The sequence below is a fragment of the Vulpes lagopus genome, chromosome 9 (assembly GCF_018345385.1).
Source record: "Vulpes lagopus strain Blue_001 chromosome 9, ASM1834538v1, whole genome shotgun sequence".
NCBI lineage: Eukaryota > Metazoa > Chordata > Mammalia > Carnivora > Canidae > Vulpes > Vulpes lagopus.
In genome coordinates, this window is record NC_054832.1 from 69,068,388 (window position 1) to 69,086,226 (window position 17,839).

At 42.4% G+C, this 17,839-nt stretch overlaps 1 protein-coding gene across 4 annotated transcripts in view; it reads right to left on the reverse strand.

Moving 5' to 3' along the window:
- CHD7 (chromodomain helicase DNA binding protein 7) overlaps nt 1-17,839 on the reverse strand; it is a 191,636-nt gene that overhangs the window by 17,578 nt on the left and 156,219 nt on the right. For all 4 annotated transcript variants that reach the window (XM_041768871.1, XM_041768870.1, XM_041768868.1 and 1 more), the window contains exons 16-24: nt 13,033-13,243; nt 12,312-12,507; nt 11,609-11,776; nt 11,198-11,377; nt 8,117-8,227; nt 7,820-8,025; nt 4,883-5,082; nt 4,638-4,797; nt 445-534 (exon numbers count right to left, since the gene is read on the reverse strand). In XM_041768871.1, the coding sequence (XP_041624805.1) occupies nt 445-534; nt 4,638-4,797; nt 4,883-5,082; nt 7,820-8,025; nt 8,117-8,227; nt 11,198-11,377; nt 11,609-11,776; nt 12,312-12,507; nt 13,033-13,243 (1,522 nt within the window). The remainder of the gene's footprint in view (nt 1-444; nt 535-4,637; nt 4,798-4,882; nt 5,083-7,819; nt 8,026-8,116; nt 8,228-11,197; nt 11,378-11,608; nt 11,777-12,311; nt 12,508-13,032; nt 13,244-17,839) is intronic.

Here is a 17,839-nt window from a genome sequence, read left to right on the forward strand (position 1 = left end):
TTCATGTCATATTTAAAATACACATGATATTAGAAAAGAATTCTAAGTAGCAACAAACATGATACACCAGCCCACGTGTCCCCTTCCTGCAACATGCATCTGACTATCATGAAGAGCAATGAGCAAAGGCTACAAGAAAAGGTGTAAGCCAGTTGCTTCCTACCATGGCCTGAGATGGACTTCATAGCAGTGTCCCCTTTTAAAGGTCACCTCAGAACACCAGTAATGTGGTTTACACCTTTTTATCTGTACCACGTACATGGGAACGAGCTTTTCCAGATTCCCACTGCATCCCCACGCTCACAGGGTAGAAATTGCATTCCAGGTGCAAAAAAGGAGATGTGCTACTCATGGTTTATGGTCGTTCTGAAACACAATCGGCCGTGTTTTCTGACCACTCGGATTATTACCCGGAGGTATGGGATGGTATGCGCTTGCACTAACCTTGAGTCAGCACCCTCTAAAATCTTATCTGCCTGGTCTCCTATAACTTCTTGTCTTAGGTAGTACAGCATGCGGACACGCAGCAGGACCCTGGAGAGGAAGACAGAGGGGGGAAAAAGTTCTTAACTTCAGGACTGTTTGCCAACAGTGGCTTTTGGCAGCTGCTGCTGTTCATCCATCATCCTGCCAAGGCTGATTAGCCATGCTGTATGGTAGGCTTGAAGCGTGACAGATGGTGGCACATAATCACCTCTGTGTGGTGCTTTCTGCTGGCTTCCAACAGGCCTGCCTGGCAACCGCTCACGCTGCACAGAGAGGGACCGAGCTCAGCCCAGCCTGGGCGCACTTCATTTAGTTTTACCTAGTGCAGCTTGTGAAGTTTAGACACGTACCCTACCATTGCCTCTGAAGTATTGAAGCAAGTTTGTAAACAACTGAGCAGATGGCTTTCAGTAACTGTTCTGCTTCATTATCTCATAAAATTTCCTCAGCTGCTGCCTTAATACCATTTTTGGAAGCACATCAGAAGTTGTAGGAATAAACGAGATATAAAATCTGGTTTTACTACCTTACAATAAACCCTCAATATGGAATGTCAGGTTTTTTAGATTATACAACTTTGCTTCCGAGAAAGGAAGATGGTGATGGGGGTGGGGTAGGGGAGGTGGATCCTCAGTCTTCTCTCTTAAGGAATATTAAATATTATTTATTCCTTCTAGTTCATATTACCTGGAAGCCTAGGTTGTAGCTTACAAAATAATAAAAGGATACAAAAGAGGTTAAAATGTGTCCAATTCATTGATGTTCTTAGTCATTTTCAAGGAATCAGCTTCTAAAAACCCATGGAATTCTAGGAACCAGATTTCCATTCTCACTTGGATTCCCTCAATGGCTTAAACTTAATTCTTTCAGTAAAGCCCACCTGGTAAATCCCAAAGGCCCCTGTCTACTCTGAGTCTAGCTAGCATCTCCTGCTGGACAGCTCCTGGTGTGCATTCGGGACTGATATTTGAAGACTTACCTCCTTGACTGTGAGTAAATGGTAATACAGAATGCTATTTTTCCCTATCTGGGTATGATCCTATCATACACTTACAGGATGTTTTATAGCTGACGCATCACATTTGTGTATACTAGCTCATCTGATCTTCACAATAATCCTACAATGAAGTGGGGCATGCTACTACTTTACAAACATGAAAATTGAGGATAACAGAAAAGCAGTGACGTATCCAAGGTCACAGAGTCACCTTCAAGCATGGACCACTTGGGATTAGGCCTTCTGACTACCACCTCACAGTGTCTCAGGACGTGGCAAGTGCCCTTTAAAATGTCAAAATGATAACTAGGGGCAGCTTCATCAAAATAGACTACTTTTGCATACATAAATAGGTACTCCATGATATGCCTTCCTCTCTGACCGGTATCTGCTTTTGAGCAACACTTGTTCAAGATGGACAAAGTGTGAGGCTACAAACATCTGAATAAGCTCCAATGTATATAGTCATTTTGGGTATTTCATTTTAATTTAAAAAAAATTTCTTTTGATAAGATTAAAAATTGGCTGTGCCACACTGAACTGGCAAAAGAAAACAGTATGGGGCCTCCACGGCTGGTACTTTTTTTCTTCTCTGGCTAGTGAAGAATTTATAGGCCAGATCTCCTGACAGAGGATGCTCAGAAAGGGTAGTTCCAAAGGAAGTACCCTCCACCTTTGGCTGGATTTTCTCTATTTTTTTTTTTAAACTAAAACTCAGCACAGTGGCAATGATCTGAATGGTTTCTTTCCCTTTTGATAGAAGACAAAGTTTTCTTCTCTGGGAGGAATTTTAGTTACACGGAGACCTTTAGGAGTTAACTGTGAATATTACCTTACTTCTAGAGGAAAAAATTCAAACCAGTGCAACTGGCAACTCAATAGTACCAGCAGGATAACAAAGCAGACAGGAGGTGGGCTCTGACCCTAAGGAGTTCACACTTGGTAAGCCCGACAGACCAGACTACTAACGAGTCCCCAAACCTCATTCACATTTGATGGGCAATCCCACTAGTGACTATTTCTGGACCTGCATCTGGTTCAAGACCACACATAGTAGTTTCTCTGTCTCTTGAAACTTTTGAAGAGAATTAGCCAGTTATTTTCTAGGAGGTCCCTCGATTTGGGTTTCATTTTCTCTTACCAGTCATCTACATTTCCCCACTTTAGATCCTAGGAAGTCGTAGGGCATGACCTTCTAGGAAAACTGGACCACTTGCTTGTCCCAGAGAGGAAACAGCCAGCCTTGCTAGGCTTTCCCTAAGACTGGGCAAAGAGCACACTAGCTACATCTCACACACTAATGAGGGAGGGTACTCTATGAAAGTGTGCTACTGATGTTAGAATGGGAAATTTATTTATTTATTTCTTTAAAAAAATTATTTATTTATTTATTTATGATAGTCACACACACACACACACACACAGAGAGAGAGAGAGGCAAAGACATAGGCAGAAGGAGAAGCAGGCTCCATGCACCGGGAGCCCAATGTGGGATTCGATCCTGGGTGTCCAGGATCGCGCCCTGGGCCAAAGGCAGGTGCCAAACCGCTGCGCCACCCAGGGATCACTAGAATGGGAAATTTAAAACTACCACCTCCATCACTCTGGGATCCAGGCACAGGAGCCATTTTTCCCACACCAAACCACTTCACTTCCGGTTTGTATGAATCCAGAACTCAGAAGGTTATTGACCCAAAGTTCACATAAACCACAGGAAACAGAAGTTTTCTAAGAGCTGTAAATGGGGCAGGATTTTAGGGAGAACTATTATTCCACAGCAGTAACAGTTTCCAAGGTACCAAAATGGTTTGAGATAATGGTTTTAAAGACTCAAAAAGGAAAAAATTTGTCAGTCAAAATCTAGCAATAGCGATCAAAAGTAGGCCCTGAAAGCACTCTCATATTTAAAAAAGGATTAGGACCATTAATCACTGCAAGCCAGGAGTTATATTCCATGAAAGGCTTGGGATGACCCCATGGAGAAGGCAGGCTTCTGAGGTGGGCGGCACTGCCCTTATCTATTCTGGAAGTCCAATCTGGCTCTGCCCCTTAACTAGCTGAGACTAGTTACCAGAGTCTCCAATTGCTTGTCAGGTAAATGGGGAGAAAGAACACTACTTACCTTAGACAAGTCACACAGATAATGCATGTGAAGTATTTGGCACACTGCCAGTTATTATGTGCTCTGACTTTTGTTGCTACTTTTTAGAGAAATACACATTTATTTATACTCTGGCTGTATCTAGTTGAGATCTTGTTGTAGAGCTCTGTGTGGTTAACAAGGAAAGTGAGTCTTAAAGAGGCTACGGAATTTGCCGAAGGCCTCACAAAGCTACAAGTGGTGGAGCTGTTCAGTGCTGGCTAGTGTACTGATTCTCAAAAATACATGTTCACAGCAAGGGAAGAAGAACTGCCACATGCAGATGTTAGTTTAATACAAAGATAGTTAACAAAGCTCCAAGCCACGAAATAAATACAGATCTAGTATAACACCTCTTGGTTACAATTAGTTATCTGCAACATTTACAGCAGCATTGCTCACAATAGCCAAAAGGCGTCCATCAACTCCAGTGCTCATCGACGGACGAATGGATAAACAAAATGTGGTCTACATGTACAATGGAGTATTATTCGGCCACAAAAAAGGAAAAAAGTGCTGGTACGGCTACAACATGGATGAATCTCAGAAACATTATGCTAGGTGAAGTCAACCAGACCTATAAAGACATATATATATATATATTCTGTGATTCCACTTACAAGGTGCCTAGAATAGGCAAATTTGTAGAGGCAGAAAGAATGGTATTTGCCAGGGTCTTGGGCAGGGAGGGCGGCGAAGGAGGTGGGGGCAAGCTGCTGTCTAATAGGTGCAAAATTTACACTGGGGTCACTGAAATGGTTTGGGGTAACAAGAGTGCTGATGGGTACACTGCATTTTGAATATAATTAATACCAATGAGTCACATACTTACAAATGGTTAAAATGGGCAGACTGCGCTATGTATCTACTAGTATTTAAAAAAAAAAAAGAATCCGTCATCTAAAGGTATGCCATCACGTGAGCTGGCATCATGTTTCAAGGAAAACACTAAAGCTGTACAAAACCAGGAACTACAGTTTAATGGTCAACTGTATACATCCTTTCAAGACGTACTTATTACAGTGGTGCTTTAGGTGTTTCTTGTAGCTGTCCTCCTGGAACAAGGCGTCCGGGTTGCAGCCAGCCAGCCAGTCGGCATCCTGCACCACTGGATGTGTGCTCTGGGCTTTTACCTTCTTTCCTTTCCTTCCCCGTGGCACTGGGGCTGATAAACCTAGAATCAGAGTTATAATAACAATAACAATAATAATAGAAGTTTTTTTATAAGCCCAATTACAGACAGCAGGAAGCAGACCTACCAGAGTGATTGACCAAGGCTCGCGTCTGGCCATCAGCCGTGGGTGTGATCAAATCCCAGATGAAGCTTTTTATATTCTCATCCCCCTTGTAGTGATTGAGACAGTACACAAGGATGGTCCTGCAGATGGTTTCCACGTCTTGCTCAGTGAGCTGACGCTTGTAGCGCCCATGGGAAAGGATATCTGTCCACCGTCCCCAACTGCAAAGCAAATATTCAGCATGTAAGAGGATGCCTTTCAGTTCAGATTTGGGGCTTCATTCTGAGTCAGGTAGCAGAGTTAGGGAATCTTGGGTCAAACTGGCAGCACTTAAAACAAAACTGGCCATAATTGACAGCTGGTGATGGGAAAGTACTTCAGGAAACCCGAGTCAAACACACTGGTGGCGGAGCAGGGCCCTAGCTGGTTGCCTGGAGCAGAGCATCACCGAAGTCCTGCCCATGGGGCTACCACAGGCTCTCCTGGGAGATTTGGGTGGCAGCCACAACCCTGGGTGAGGAGAACTCTGTCCACTTGGCCTCATGCTGCCACTTGGCTGGTGTGCTCCAATGAGGACCAGCTATTTGCCATGTGTGGCGACCCAAGTCTAGGACATGATGCTGAGGGGGAATGGTTAGTTTCACTCTACCTCACAGGGATACCGTGATAACCAGTGAAAGACTGAACTGGCTTGAGTTTCCTTTCTGAAACAGGGCGCGCTGGTTCCCAAGTACAAGAGCATTCATGGACAGCACGTTTAGCCAACTCTCAGGCCCTTGTGTTAAATGGACAGGAGGAAGGACTGCACACAGAATGAAATAGCACACCACTGAACCCTAATAGTCTACTTGGGGTTATAATACCGGGCAGAAACAGTGTTGTGCTCTTTGATCCAGGTGCCGTGGCGTGAGAGCACACAACAGATGGATAGATGCTGTCTGCACTGTGTCTCCTCCAGGCCACATCTCAGGATGGAAGCCAGCCTCTCTCCTATCTTCCTCAGGGGCCCAGGGCTGTGCACGGCGAGGGCCACCTTGGCTGTGGTCCCAGCCCTGGCCGGGTCCTCTCTGGCCTCTATGAATTCTCAGTTCCTCACCCTCCAGGGCCAGTCCTCAACTTCAGGCCTTTCGACACAATGTTCTCTCTGCCTGGAACTCTCTCCTCCCTGCCCAGCACCCAACTCTCTCTCCTACATGGACTAACCCACAATGTCCACCTATCAAGTCACATCGCTGTCTGTGGAATTCCTTCTTGTATATTCCCCGAAGGTCAAAAGTGGGGGAATGATACCAGAGCTGTGTCTTAAAGGAGCGACATGCTTTTCCCCTCCATCTGCACAGTCTTCCTGGCCATGGCACCATCACGGTTTCCCGCCACTTTTGTTTGTTCACCTGCCTTGAGGCAGGGGCCGTGATGTCCTACTCCCAGGTTTCTTGAGTATCCTAGCACAGTGCCCCGCCTCCAATAGGGGTTTCCTACAGAGTAATGCCCAGGGGAGGGAAAGACACTGTGCTTTATGTATACTTCTTAGCTTTAGGAATTATTGATGTGTTCCATTCCTAAAGGAACCAGAAAAATTCTCAACTGTGATCGTTGGCTTGAAACATCCAAGCTGGTGCAAATTAGCAAAAGGCTCAGGTGTCTGTCCACCACATAAGAACAGACAGGAAAGAATTGTCTAGATTCTTATAGATAATCAGCTGAGATATAGAATGGGCTTCAGTTGAACTTCATTTATTCCATAAAAAAATCACTGATCTGGCACTCAATGTATCTGCTGGCATTGCACTCTTCCCTGAGGACATAGAGAAAAGAGTCCTGGGCTTCCTGGAGCTCTAACTGGGGCTCCAGCAGGAGCGCCTGCTACTCTTAGTCATAAAACAATGTGATGAGAAAAAAAAAAAAAACAAAAAACAACGTGATGAGTGTGATGGAACGTGCAAGCCAGACTCTCTGGTAGAGTGCCGAGGAGATGCCTGTGCTGGATGTCAACGACAGGAGCTGTTGGGCAGATCAAGTCTGTGCGATGGGGGGGTAGGGGGGTGGGAGTGGGGTGCCGCTCTAGGCAGTGGAAGAACTTGTAGAATGACAGAGATAAGACCTGAGGCAGAGCATGGCACACTGAAGGAAATGAAGTGGGCTGTCCCAACAGAGGCCTGGGCCACCCACAGAAAGGACCAACAGGACAGATGAGAGCCAGATCAGAGCTCTGTGTGCCATGTTAACAGGACATATATATTTACTCTGAAACTACTGATAATCAATCCACTGCAAGAAATAATCAAAAGCAGGATATCATCAGATCTACAGAAATGGCATTTTGGTGGTAGTTTTTTTATTTGAATAGAGCTTGCCTGCAGTCCCATAAAATGCCAGAGAATTCTTATTTGCAGATTCAGATATTTTAGTGAGCACATTGCCATCATTCAAAGCATCATTCAAAGCAAAGACTCAGAGATGAATTAGATATGGATCCTGCCTTTCAGAGACATGTTGTCCAGCAGAAGTACAACTCAGAGTTGAAATAACCATCCATTAATGTTTCAGATGAGTTAGAAGAGCCTTATAACTGAGATGATTGCCTTTAACAACTCTTTATAGCAGAGAAATACTAAAAGACCACCACAGTTGAAAATTTTATGCGAAGAAGCTAAAGTAGGAAAAGGTTTTGTAATTTTGAGACTTTGTTCTGAGTTATTAGTCACCAACAAGTAAATTTGGATCTGACATAATTCTTTAAGGGACAAACTCGTGCTCCCTCAAATCCACGAGGATATGAATGACTTGTGACCACTTTGACCGATCAGCCCTGGGCCCTATCAAAGTTGCTGCAAAGTCATTTGCTTGACTGCACTATAGGGAATCACAGAAATCCAAACACAAACACGATTTTTTCTACGCTGATTAGAGTTCTAGTATTTAAAATAAAATTCTGTTTTTCATGTGAGCCTGACTTACCCATAGACGAGCAGATTCTTCTCAACTCTAAAGCACTCACTCCTCGCGTAGCCCTGGGACCTGTCCTGGGGCCGCCTCGGCTTTGTGCAAGGCTTCTCTTCAGAATCACTTTCCAAGTCTGAAAATTCCATCAGCTCGTCTTCCTTCACTGCACTGTATAGCCTGGTTTGCTTCCTCACTCTTGGAGTGTCAATAACCAGGTTGTTCTAAAAAAGATAGCAGATAAATCTGAAACTTCTAAAAAAGCATCCCTTGGGTTAGATTAGATAGGGCTTTGAATGGGAACCTCTCACTCACCCTCCCATTTAAGGCATCAATATCCAATTCAGCCTTCTTAGCCCACTTTTGCCAGAAATTTGGATCATCCAAGGAAATATCTGTTCTATTTCCAGATGCAACAAAACTGGCCTAAAGGAGAAAAAATATGCATTACTTTGAGATGCTTTTCTCGGAGGCAAAATGCAAAGTAGCTTTCATTTACTCATTCAGCCAAACACGTATGCCTTCCTGCACTGTGTGCCAGATGCTGCAGTCGGTGGGCTAGGATGAAAGAGCTACCATCCCTCAGGTAGCTCTCTGTCCAGGGGTTTAAATAGATCAGGAAGTGAAAGATGACAGTACAGCATATTCGGTGACGGGTGACAATGGTACATATAGGTACGACAGTTATCCACAGGAGGGACCAGGTTCATGAAGGGATGTAGCAACGGCATTGCTGGGAAGAAAGAAGAGGGTCCCCAGAATATAATTCCTGGGCCAGGCTAGAACAGGAAAGTATGTGGAAATGTTTGTGACAGAGCATGTGCAAAGGCTCAGAAGAAAAGAAATGCAATTGTGTCATGTGGCTGGTGATAAGAGTAGTCAGGGGAGAGCAGCTAAAGGTCAAGCTGGCGAGGCAGACGGAAACCAGGTCATGCAGGGCCTTGCATGTCCTGTTAATGAGGCCGGAACTCTATCCTGAGATAGCAGTGGACTCTTTCAAAATGGAAATCATCTCAAGATGGACACAATCACATCCAAAGCCACCTGTTTAAGAGCTCATACTGATGTCCTGGGACATGGGAGGCTACTGCAGTGGTTTACAGAGGAAGCAGCTCTATAGACTGAAAATGGCTCCACAGAAGTGGAGAAAAGGAGACAGTCCAGAAATGTTTACTCTTTAAAAAGTAAAATGAAAGCAGTTAGAATCTGGGTGGATGTGAAGCATATAAAATAGGTGGAGGAAGTGGGGGGATTGGGGTGGTGGTGGGAGGCGGCAGTGGCCAAGAAAAACCTCTGTAGCCAACTTGGCATATGAACAGCATTAGTCAGGCGAAGTAACCGGGGGTGTGAGTTGAAAATGCACACACACAGAGGGTGGAGAGACAGGCGTGAGGAATCTGCTTTTGCACTAACTGAATCTGAAGTACCTGTGAGGACAGACAACAGAACCGGGAAAGAGGCTGAAAGACATGAGAGAGAAGGTCCAGCACAGAGCCCAGAAGAGGGAACCTTCCAAGACTGGAGTAGCTGGGACAACTGGATGTCCATAAGCAAAGGGAAGGAGACAGGCCCCTATCTCACACCACAGGCAAAAGTTCACTCAAAAGAGATCACAGGGTGAATGTAAATGTAAGGGCGAAATGTAAGGGCAAAAACTATAAAACTCGCAGAAGGAAAGAGCAAATCATTGTGAAGTTAGGTTAGACGACATATCAAAAGCGTGAACAATAAAAGAAAAAATGGGTAAACTGGACTTCATTGAAACTAAAAACCATTAAGAAAAGACTGGGAGAAAATACCTGGGAGAAAATACTTGCAAATCGTATTGCCTAATGAGAAACTTCTATCCAGAATTTTTAAAGAATTCTTAATATTCAATAATAAAAGCCAAGTAACTCAAAAGGTGAATAAAAGATCTGTACAGACATTTTACCAAAAATGATATACAAATTGGTCAACAAGCACATGAAAAGATGCTCAATAGCATCAGAGAAGGCAGATCAAACTAGAGTGAGTGATCACTTCACACTAATATGGCTATAATCAGAAAATAAAAAGTGTTGGTGAGGATATGGAGAAACCGGAACCCTAAATCACTGTTGGTGTAAAGAGAAAATGGTACAATCACCAAAAAACAGTCTGTCAGTTCCTCAAAGTGTTAAACCTGGAGTTAACATATGACCCAGCAATTCTATTTATAGTAGATACATGAGAGAAATGAAAAGATACTTCCACATAAAAACCTGTTCATAAATTTTTGAAACAATGTTATTCACAGTAACTCCAAAATAGAGACAACCCAAATTTCATTACCAGCTAGTGAATGGATAAACAACCCCAATGCCCATTATCAACTGCTAACAGAGGTACATCTATATAACAGAACGACGTTCAGCAGAACAAGGGAACTGACACATGCTACAACACAGATGAATCTCAAAAACACTATGCTGAGTGAAGGAAGCCAGACACAAAAGACCACATGTTATATGATTCTGTTTTGTAAAATGTCCAGAGTAGGCAAATCTAGAGAAAGGAGATTAGTGGTTGCCAAGGACTTGGCAGGGGAGGGGCAAGGGGAGGGGAGGAGGGAGAGGCTGGTTGCTAATGGGCAAGAGGTTCTGGGGCGATTGAAACACTCTAGATTTAGATGTGGTAATGGCTGCACAAGTCTGCAAATTTGGTAAAGGCACTGAATCATACATTTAAAATCGGTGAATTTTATGCCAAGTGAATTACATTTCAATAAAGCTGTTAAAAATAAAGGTGTAAAGGGGGCCTGGGTGTGGATAGGTGGAACTATGCACAGGGGAAGCCTCAGAAGGTGCTCTCAGTCAAGTAGCGGGAAGGAAGGCTGGGTGGTGACCTTCACCAGAGCTGGTCTAATGACAGGGTGGGGGAGGGATGCAAGCTGGAAGTTGAAAAATTAGCAGAAAGGCAGGTGGTGGGGACAGCTAGTACAAATAACATTCATGTGGATTTTAGCTATGAAAGAAGGGTTATAGAGCTGTAGCTGGAGGGCAACATGAGATGAGAGGCTTTTTTGATAGGAGTGACTCAACTGTTCTTATAGGCTATGTCAGGATCTCAGGAAACAAAATTATGTCAGAGCAGGAGCTCCAGAAGTGGAGAGGGTGGGATCAAGGACAGAGGAAGCAGATATGAGGTCAAGGTGAGGGTGACTACCAGGGCCATATACAGAGAAGGGAACCCAAAATGCACACAAAGAATCTTCTATGCATCAGCAGCTCCACAGAGATGTCAAAATTACCCTCTTAATTCTTAATTAAAGAACAAATGTTACATATGCACCTTAGGGGCACTTTATAAGATCCTGCTTTAGGTGAACTCTATTATGATTCTACAGAAAGCCTGTCTCTTCAGATCAATTCGCACCTTAGCAAATGTGGAGCCTTTCCCTTCAGACTCAATGGTGATAGTGTGGGTTCGCCGCAGGAGAATCTGATCAATATCTTCTTCACAGAATTTAGACCCTTCATCCTCCTCATCCATGAGTGCACCATAGGCCCCTTTCCGTAGCAGATCTTCTATTTCTTTCTTAGAAAGTTGTTGTACCTGTTTTAGAGAGATATTTTAAATAATTCAGAACTGAAATGTTTGTAGATGACACAAATGCTTCATTGGACTCAAGGAGGATAAACCTGACTCATAAAAAAAAAAAATGTGACAAAATAGGCTGAAAATATTGAGGTTGAAAAGTAATTCAATGCTGGACAATTTCTTACTATTAGCTAAATAAAGTTAAGGCGCCAGAATAAACAAACGGTCTAGGCAAGTGTGGATTACCCCATTGGTAGCGTTTTCTCTCCCACTCATGGACTGCAGCACAGCTTTATCCAGGCCGAGCTTCAAACTAGCCTTGTCGAACATTTCCCTTTCATAAGAATTTCTTGTAATCAGCCTGTAGATTTTCACAGATTTGCTCTGTCCTATTCTATGACATCTAGCCTGAGCCTGGAAGAAAAAGGAAATTAACGGTTACCAAAGAAAGAAAAGACTCAAGTGTCAGTTATAAGAGTACCCGTTCCAATAAGCAGAGGTGCAGTACAGAAGGTTAATACACTAAGAAATTACTTTTATGTTACTAGTAAATTGATTACCACTTGGTTCATTTGCCCAATCATGGGATGCTACCCGAGTGACTACACAACTTTATTTTTTTTTTTAATTTTTTTAAAATTTTTATTTATTTATGATAGTCACAGAGAGAGAGAGAGAGAGGCAGAGACACAGGCAGAGGGAGAAGCAGGCTCCATGCACCGGGAGCCTGATGTGGGATTCGATCCCGGGTCTCCAGGATCGCGCCCTGGGCCAAAGGCAGGCGCCAAACCGCTGCGCCACCCAGGGATCCCAGACTACACAACTTTAATTTATTGGTTTGACTGGGGATTCTTCATCATAGTGGAATAACTTTTTTTTTTTTTTTTTATAGTGGAATAACTTAAAAAAAAAAAAAAAAGGCATCAGGACGATTTTTGTGTATCTTTACCTGGAGATCATTTTGGGGATTCCAGTCGGAATCAAAGATGATGCAGGTATCAGCAGCAGTAAGATTAATGCCTAAACCTCCTGCCCTTGTACACAGGAGGAAAACAAACCGATCAGAATCAGGTTTGGAGAATCTGTCGATAGCTGCCTGGCGGAGATTTCCTCTCACTCTGCCGTCGATCCTTTCGTATGGGTACCTAGAAAATGTCAGGATTAACAAGAAGGCCTGCCGCATGGCTACAGCACGCTTGTTTCTTTTTGTAAAGAATACTACAACATGGGATATACACCATCTGAATATTATTTATCAGAAATAATTTCAGAGCAAACAGGTTTCATTGTAGTTTGGGATATAACTGGTTGAATGCTCAAAAATCAAATTTTATTTTATGTCCTCCCTAGTTAAATAACTTAAGTCTAAAAATTGCTGACCCCTCTTACAGTCAAATAACAAACAATTTTAATTTTAGGTAAGAACCATTTTCCCCTAGTCAAATCAAAGAAATGGGAAACAAAATTGCCATTAAAAGTATGCAAAGTCCTACTGTAGTCACCACATAGAATAACAGCTATGTACATCGACAGTTTTGAAAAAGAGATGTGACACATTTTTCCCCACCCCATCCCCTCTATTATGAATGTCACTCTGAGGTGAGCCACTTGGAGCCCCATGAAAGGTCATTTTTTATTTCCTTTTTATTCTTATGGTGCGGTGGCCTCACCGTCTTTGAATGAGGTAGTCTTCCAGTATGTCCAAGCAGCGCACCATCTGGGAAAAGATAAGCACCCTGTGGCCACCAGCCTTCAGTTTTGGCAGCAGCTTGTCAATCAGCACTAGCTTGCCAGCAGCCTGGATCATCGCCTGGAGCTGAAAATCTGGAGAGTCTGCATTGTGTGTTTCTTTAAACTCTTCCAAAATTTTCTCTTCAGCACCTGCAGAGATTGGACAGCATAACGTGAATACTGTAAAAGGTTTTTATTACTAAAAACAATGAACTTGCTTTCAAAACCCACTGCTAACTATAGGAACCAGGATGCCATACTCATGTTTATGAATATGAATCCATCCGCTTACTAAAAGTCAGGTCTAACACAAAACCATGAAAGTATAAAAGGGATCAAAGTTTTAAGCACAACACATTTAAACATTTGGGGGGGAAAAAAACCACATTTTCCAACAAACAAATGTTTGCTGTCTGTAGAAACTGAATTTCAACAACAGACTGTCAAGCCAGAAGTGGCAGAAACAAGCCAAGGGCCAGATACCTACAGAAAATTTGGAACCTAAATTGCTAAAGAAATGAAGAACTGTTTACTAGCTGAATATAAATACAAACAACAAAATCTGTTCTGAAGCTAAGAAACAAGGGAATAGAGTTCTAATAATTACAGTGTCAGGGCAGTAGTTTTTGTATATAACTGTATGTAAATATAGCCAAAAGGAGGGCAACAAAAAGCAATTCCTTTTTGAGGTTAATTTTTAGGGATTTTTTTAGGGGTTCTGAACATACTTCTTCTTTTGCAATCTCTAAACCTCCTTCCATGTCCATTCTCATCTGAGAGTTTCATGAGGTACCAAAATTTTATCCTAAAGTGGCGAAAGCTTTTCAAGTGTTTAAAAAACAACAGCAGCAAATGACCTTGTTTCACGTAAGGCTTCTATGCCTATGTACATCACCCTCTTTTTCTCAGCCTCATGCAGATGATTTCTGCTTGTTCAAAGACTTGGGTGCATCAGAGAAGCCTCAAGAGAATGACATTGTCAGAAGAGCAGTGCTTACATAACTGCCCCCAACCCCAAACACACACAGGCTAAGCTTCCTTCAACTACTTAGGTGGCTTAGCTAGAATTAGACGGCACCAGTCTGGCCACCTCCCATCCCTGGAGTTAATCGGCCAGGGCTGCTGTGCTCAGCGCCTCTCCCTAAGGATGGGGGGTAGGGTCACCTATTCTTTGGAAAATGCAAACAAATCCACCTAATGGGATTGGTTCCCAGCCTTCGACTCTCCCAGAAAGTGTAAACTACTCTTCTTAGCACTTAGGGTTTAAACGTGTGAACTAACAATACATGTGATGAGTATGCATAAATCTCAAAGGGAACTTAAAAGTTAGGTGAGTTAGACCCTCATGGCCTCTAGGACAGAACTTCCACAAGCAGCAGTGTAAGTAAGAAAAGTGCCATCCTATTTCCACTCTAACGGCACTTGCACAAATTAAGTTATGGCATGGTCATGTGCAGAAATACAGCTTGTTAATTATTATAACAGAGAATCTTACTGAGATCAGATTAAAGTTGCTTTATGCCCTTACCCAGGCACTAAGGCCTCAGCAAAGCACACTGTTACTTGTGAAGAAGGGGGCTTGGCTGAAAATGCCACCTGGGTCAGAATGGTTAGTCCCTCACTACCTTTTCCACATGAATCAGAAGCTCTTCTCTAAGTGGGGGAAAAAGGAGGGAAGGTTTTGTAAAAACCTTTTTACATTTTGTAAAAACAAAATGTTGAAGAGCATTAGCAGGAATGTCCCTGATGATGGAATGTTCTTGAATAAAGTTGAATAATATTTTTCAAAACATAAAATTTAGAAATCCAGGTCCTGGATTCAGGACAAGACAGCCCTCAGGAAACAAGAGAAACAGATTTAAGTCTGTGTCTTACATTAGGTCTTTTTAAAAAGTTTGTTCTGTGCAATATAGTATAAGCTCTTTACAATTCAGAAATAGATTTTGCTCCTGGTATTCGGCTATTTTTTTTGTCTGTATGAAAATTATAACTCAGAATCAAAATATAGCATATTGGTTTAAAACAAGCTAAGAAAAAAATAAATAAAACAAGCTAAGGACCAATGATTATTTTTCACAAATGAAATAATCATTTTGACAAGATAAGTAAAAGACATTTGAATAATTTTATTAAAAAACTGAAAATACAAATAATTTCTCAAATTAGCAGATAATTTTTTTTCACTTTAACTTTATTCAGAGATGAGAAAATAACTTTCTTGCTTTTTGATTGCTACTAATGATTTCTCATCTTATAAAGAATAGTCAAAATCAAAATACATTTGTTCCTACCTGACAAAAGCTACAGCTGAATTTATCAATCCAGCTCTTTGTTATGAATTCAAGGTGTTTTGTTTTTTTTTTAAAGATTTTATTTATTTATTCATGAGAGACACAGAGAGAGAGAGAGGCAGAGACACAGGCAGAGGGAGAAGCAGGCTCCATGCAGGGAGCCCGATGTGGGACTCGATCCCGAGTCTCCAGGATCACGCCCTGGGCCGAAGGCAGGCGCTAAACCACTGAGAAACCCAGGCTGCCCTGAATTCAAGGTTCTTAAAGTGCAGGCAGTTTTAAAAATATTAGCAAACATATTTCCTATATGATTCCTGTAGCACTATATTTATTATAGCCAGAATGTAGGAAAGAAGGGTGGTGAAGGTATAGAAGAGAAAGCAATTTCTGCCTTCCAACATCACAGCCAAACTGCCCAATTTACCATTTATCTTGATGTTAGATTTGCAAATATCAATCTGAAAATTAGCTGGAAATAGGTTATGATAAGCCAAAATACTTTGTTGACACTGCCCTAAATTAAAGTACTATTCATGCTACATTTCAAAATATGTGTGTGTCTCAAAGACAAATTGAAACGAGTGTGCACTCACTTGAAGCGAGTGTGGAAATCTGACTTAAACAGATGGTCACTGTGAAAACAGGACCTGTGATGGTAGCTAGCTATAACAAGAAATTATTATCTGGCCAATGTCATCCAGCCACAAACAAGAAATAATTTTCTTTCAAAGATTACAAAAAAAAAAAGTTAGGATTATTTATCTGAAATTCATCCCATCATGCAAGCTTCAGCTTATTTTCTTTCTGCCTATTCTTTTTTTTTTTTTTTAAGATTTTATTTATGTATTCATGAGAGACACACAGAGAGAGGCAGAGACACAGGCAGAGGGAGAAGCAGGCTCCATTCAGGGAGCCTCATGTGGGACTCGATCCTGGGACTCCAGGATCACGCCCTGGGCCAAAGGCAAGCGTTCAACTGCTGCCACCCAGGGATCCCTTTCTGCCTATTCTTCTCTGTGCTGCTCAGATCCCCAACAACGACAACAAATGACCCTGATGTCACTCCTAACCATTAGGGAACCTTGACCAAGTTTTCAACATTATTTGTACTCTCACAAAGGGAACCTAAAACTGGACGTTCCACTCTCTTGAGGCTGGGGCCAGTAACTGTAACTGCATTTATGTTCCCCAGTTACCTGCTACTCTGATCTAATAAAGCAACAAGTAGCAACAATTAGCCAGTACTCACAGTGCACCCCCAAACACTGCGCTAAGCACTTAAGATATCAACCCACATTTAAAATATTACTCAGTTTGTGTTCTACCATCCTTTCTAATTTTCTTCCTTCTGCTTTACTTATATTACACCATATGTCACCAACTTATGCATATAGTTGCTTCTACTTTCCACAATTACCAAAATGTTATGCTTTCCTGAATTGAACTTTAGCTTGATGGGGGCTGCTTGACTCTGCCACCACCAATAGGAATTTCGATTTAAACTTCAACACTGAAAACATCCTTGAATCAGCTCAGTTACATGTGTAGAGGTGGCAGCCCATCAGTATACCTTCTACTCCAGATTGTGGATGAAAATGGGAGGTACTGGCCGTAGAGCAACCTCAGTGAAACCCAACATCCACATGAGTTACCCAGGCAGTTGTAACGCCTACTGCGTGTGTATATACTTTCAGCTTCTCAGCATAGAGATATATGAAGACGCACTGCTTAACAGATTCTTCATAACCTGTAGGCACAGAACACTGACCCCAAGGTGTGACCAACTAGGACAACTGCCACAGACCCAAATTTTAGAAATCCTAAAAAACTCATGGTCAACAATGAATTATATAAGATGACCCCGAAGAGCAATCAGCCAAGGAAGAGACGACTCCTCCCCTGAATGTTCAATGCATGTAATGAGCACGTAAGCAGACCAGGTAAACTTGAGAGAGCTGCAAGCGGGTATCTGACAACTATCACTGAGGTCAACCCTTTCACACACATCCTGCTGGCAGCATTTAAGCTCTTTTGTGAGTGTCGTCCTGTGCCCCTTGGAGGCTACTATTCCTCATTTTCTTTTCACCAGATATTAAATGCAAAAGTGTGCATCTGTCACACATGTACTGTGCTTTACTCACACCATCAGTCACCCTAAGCCCCAACTCCACCTCCCCACCTCAGGAATAGACAGGTCAACACTCACAATAATGGCCTTATAGGCTCTTAAATACACAGTGATTAGTAGGCTGGCAGCATTAAACATATAATTATCACGCACGATACTCTCTTTAGAAGACAAAGCTAAAAGCACAAAGTCTGAAAAGGAAATTCATCGATGTCACACCACAACAATGAGCTCAGGTGCTACGCTGAGACAGTCTTGCAGGTGTGGACCATTCTGTCATTTAATAACAGGAACATGGGAGCCTGAGATGCCTGACAGGTGTGTATG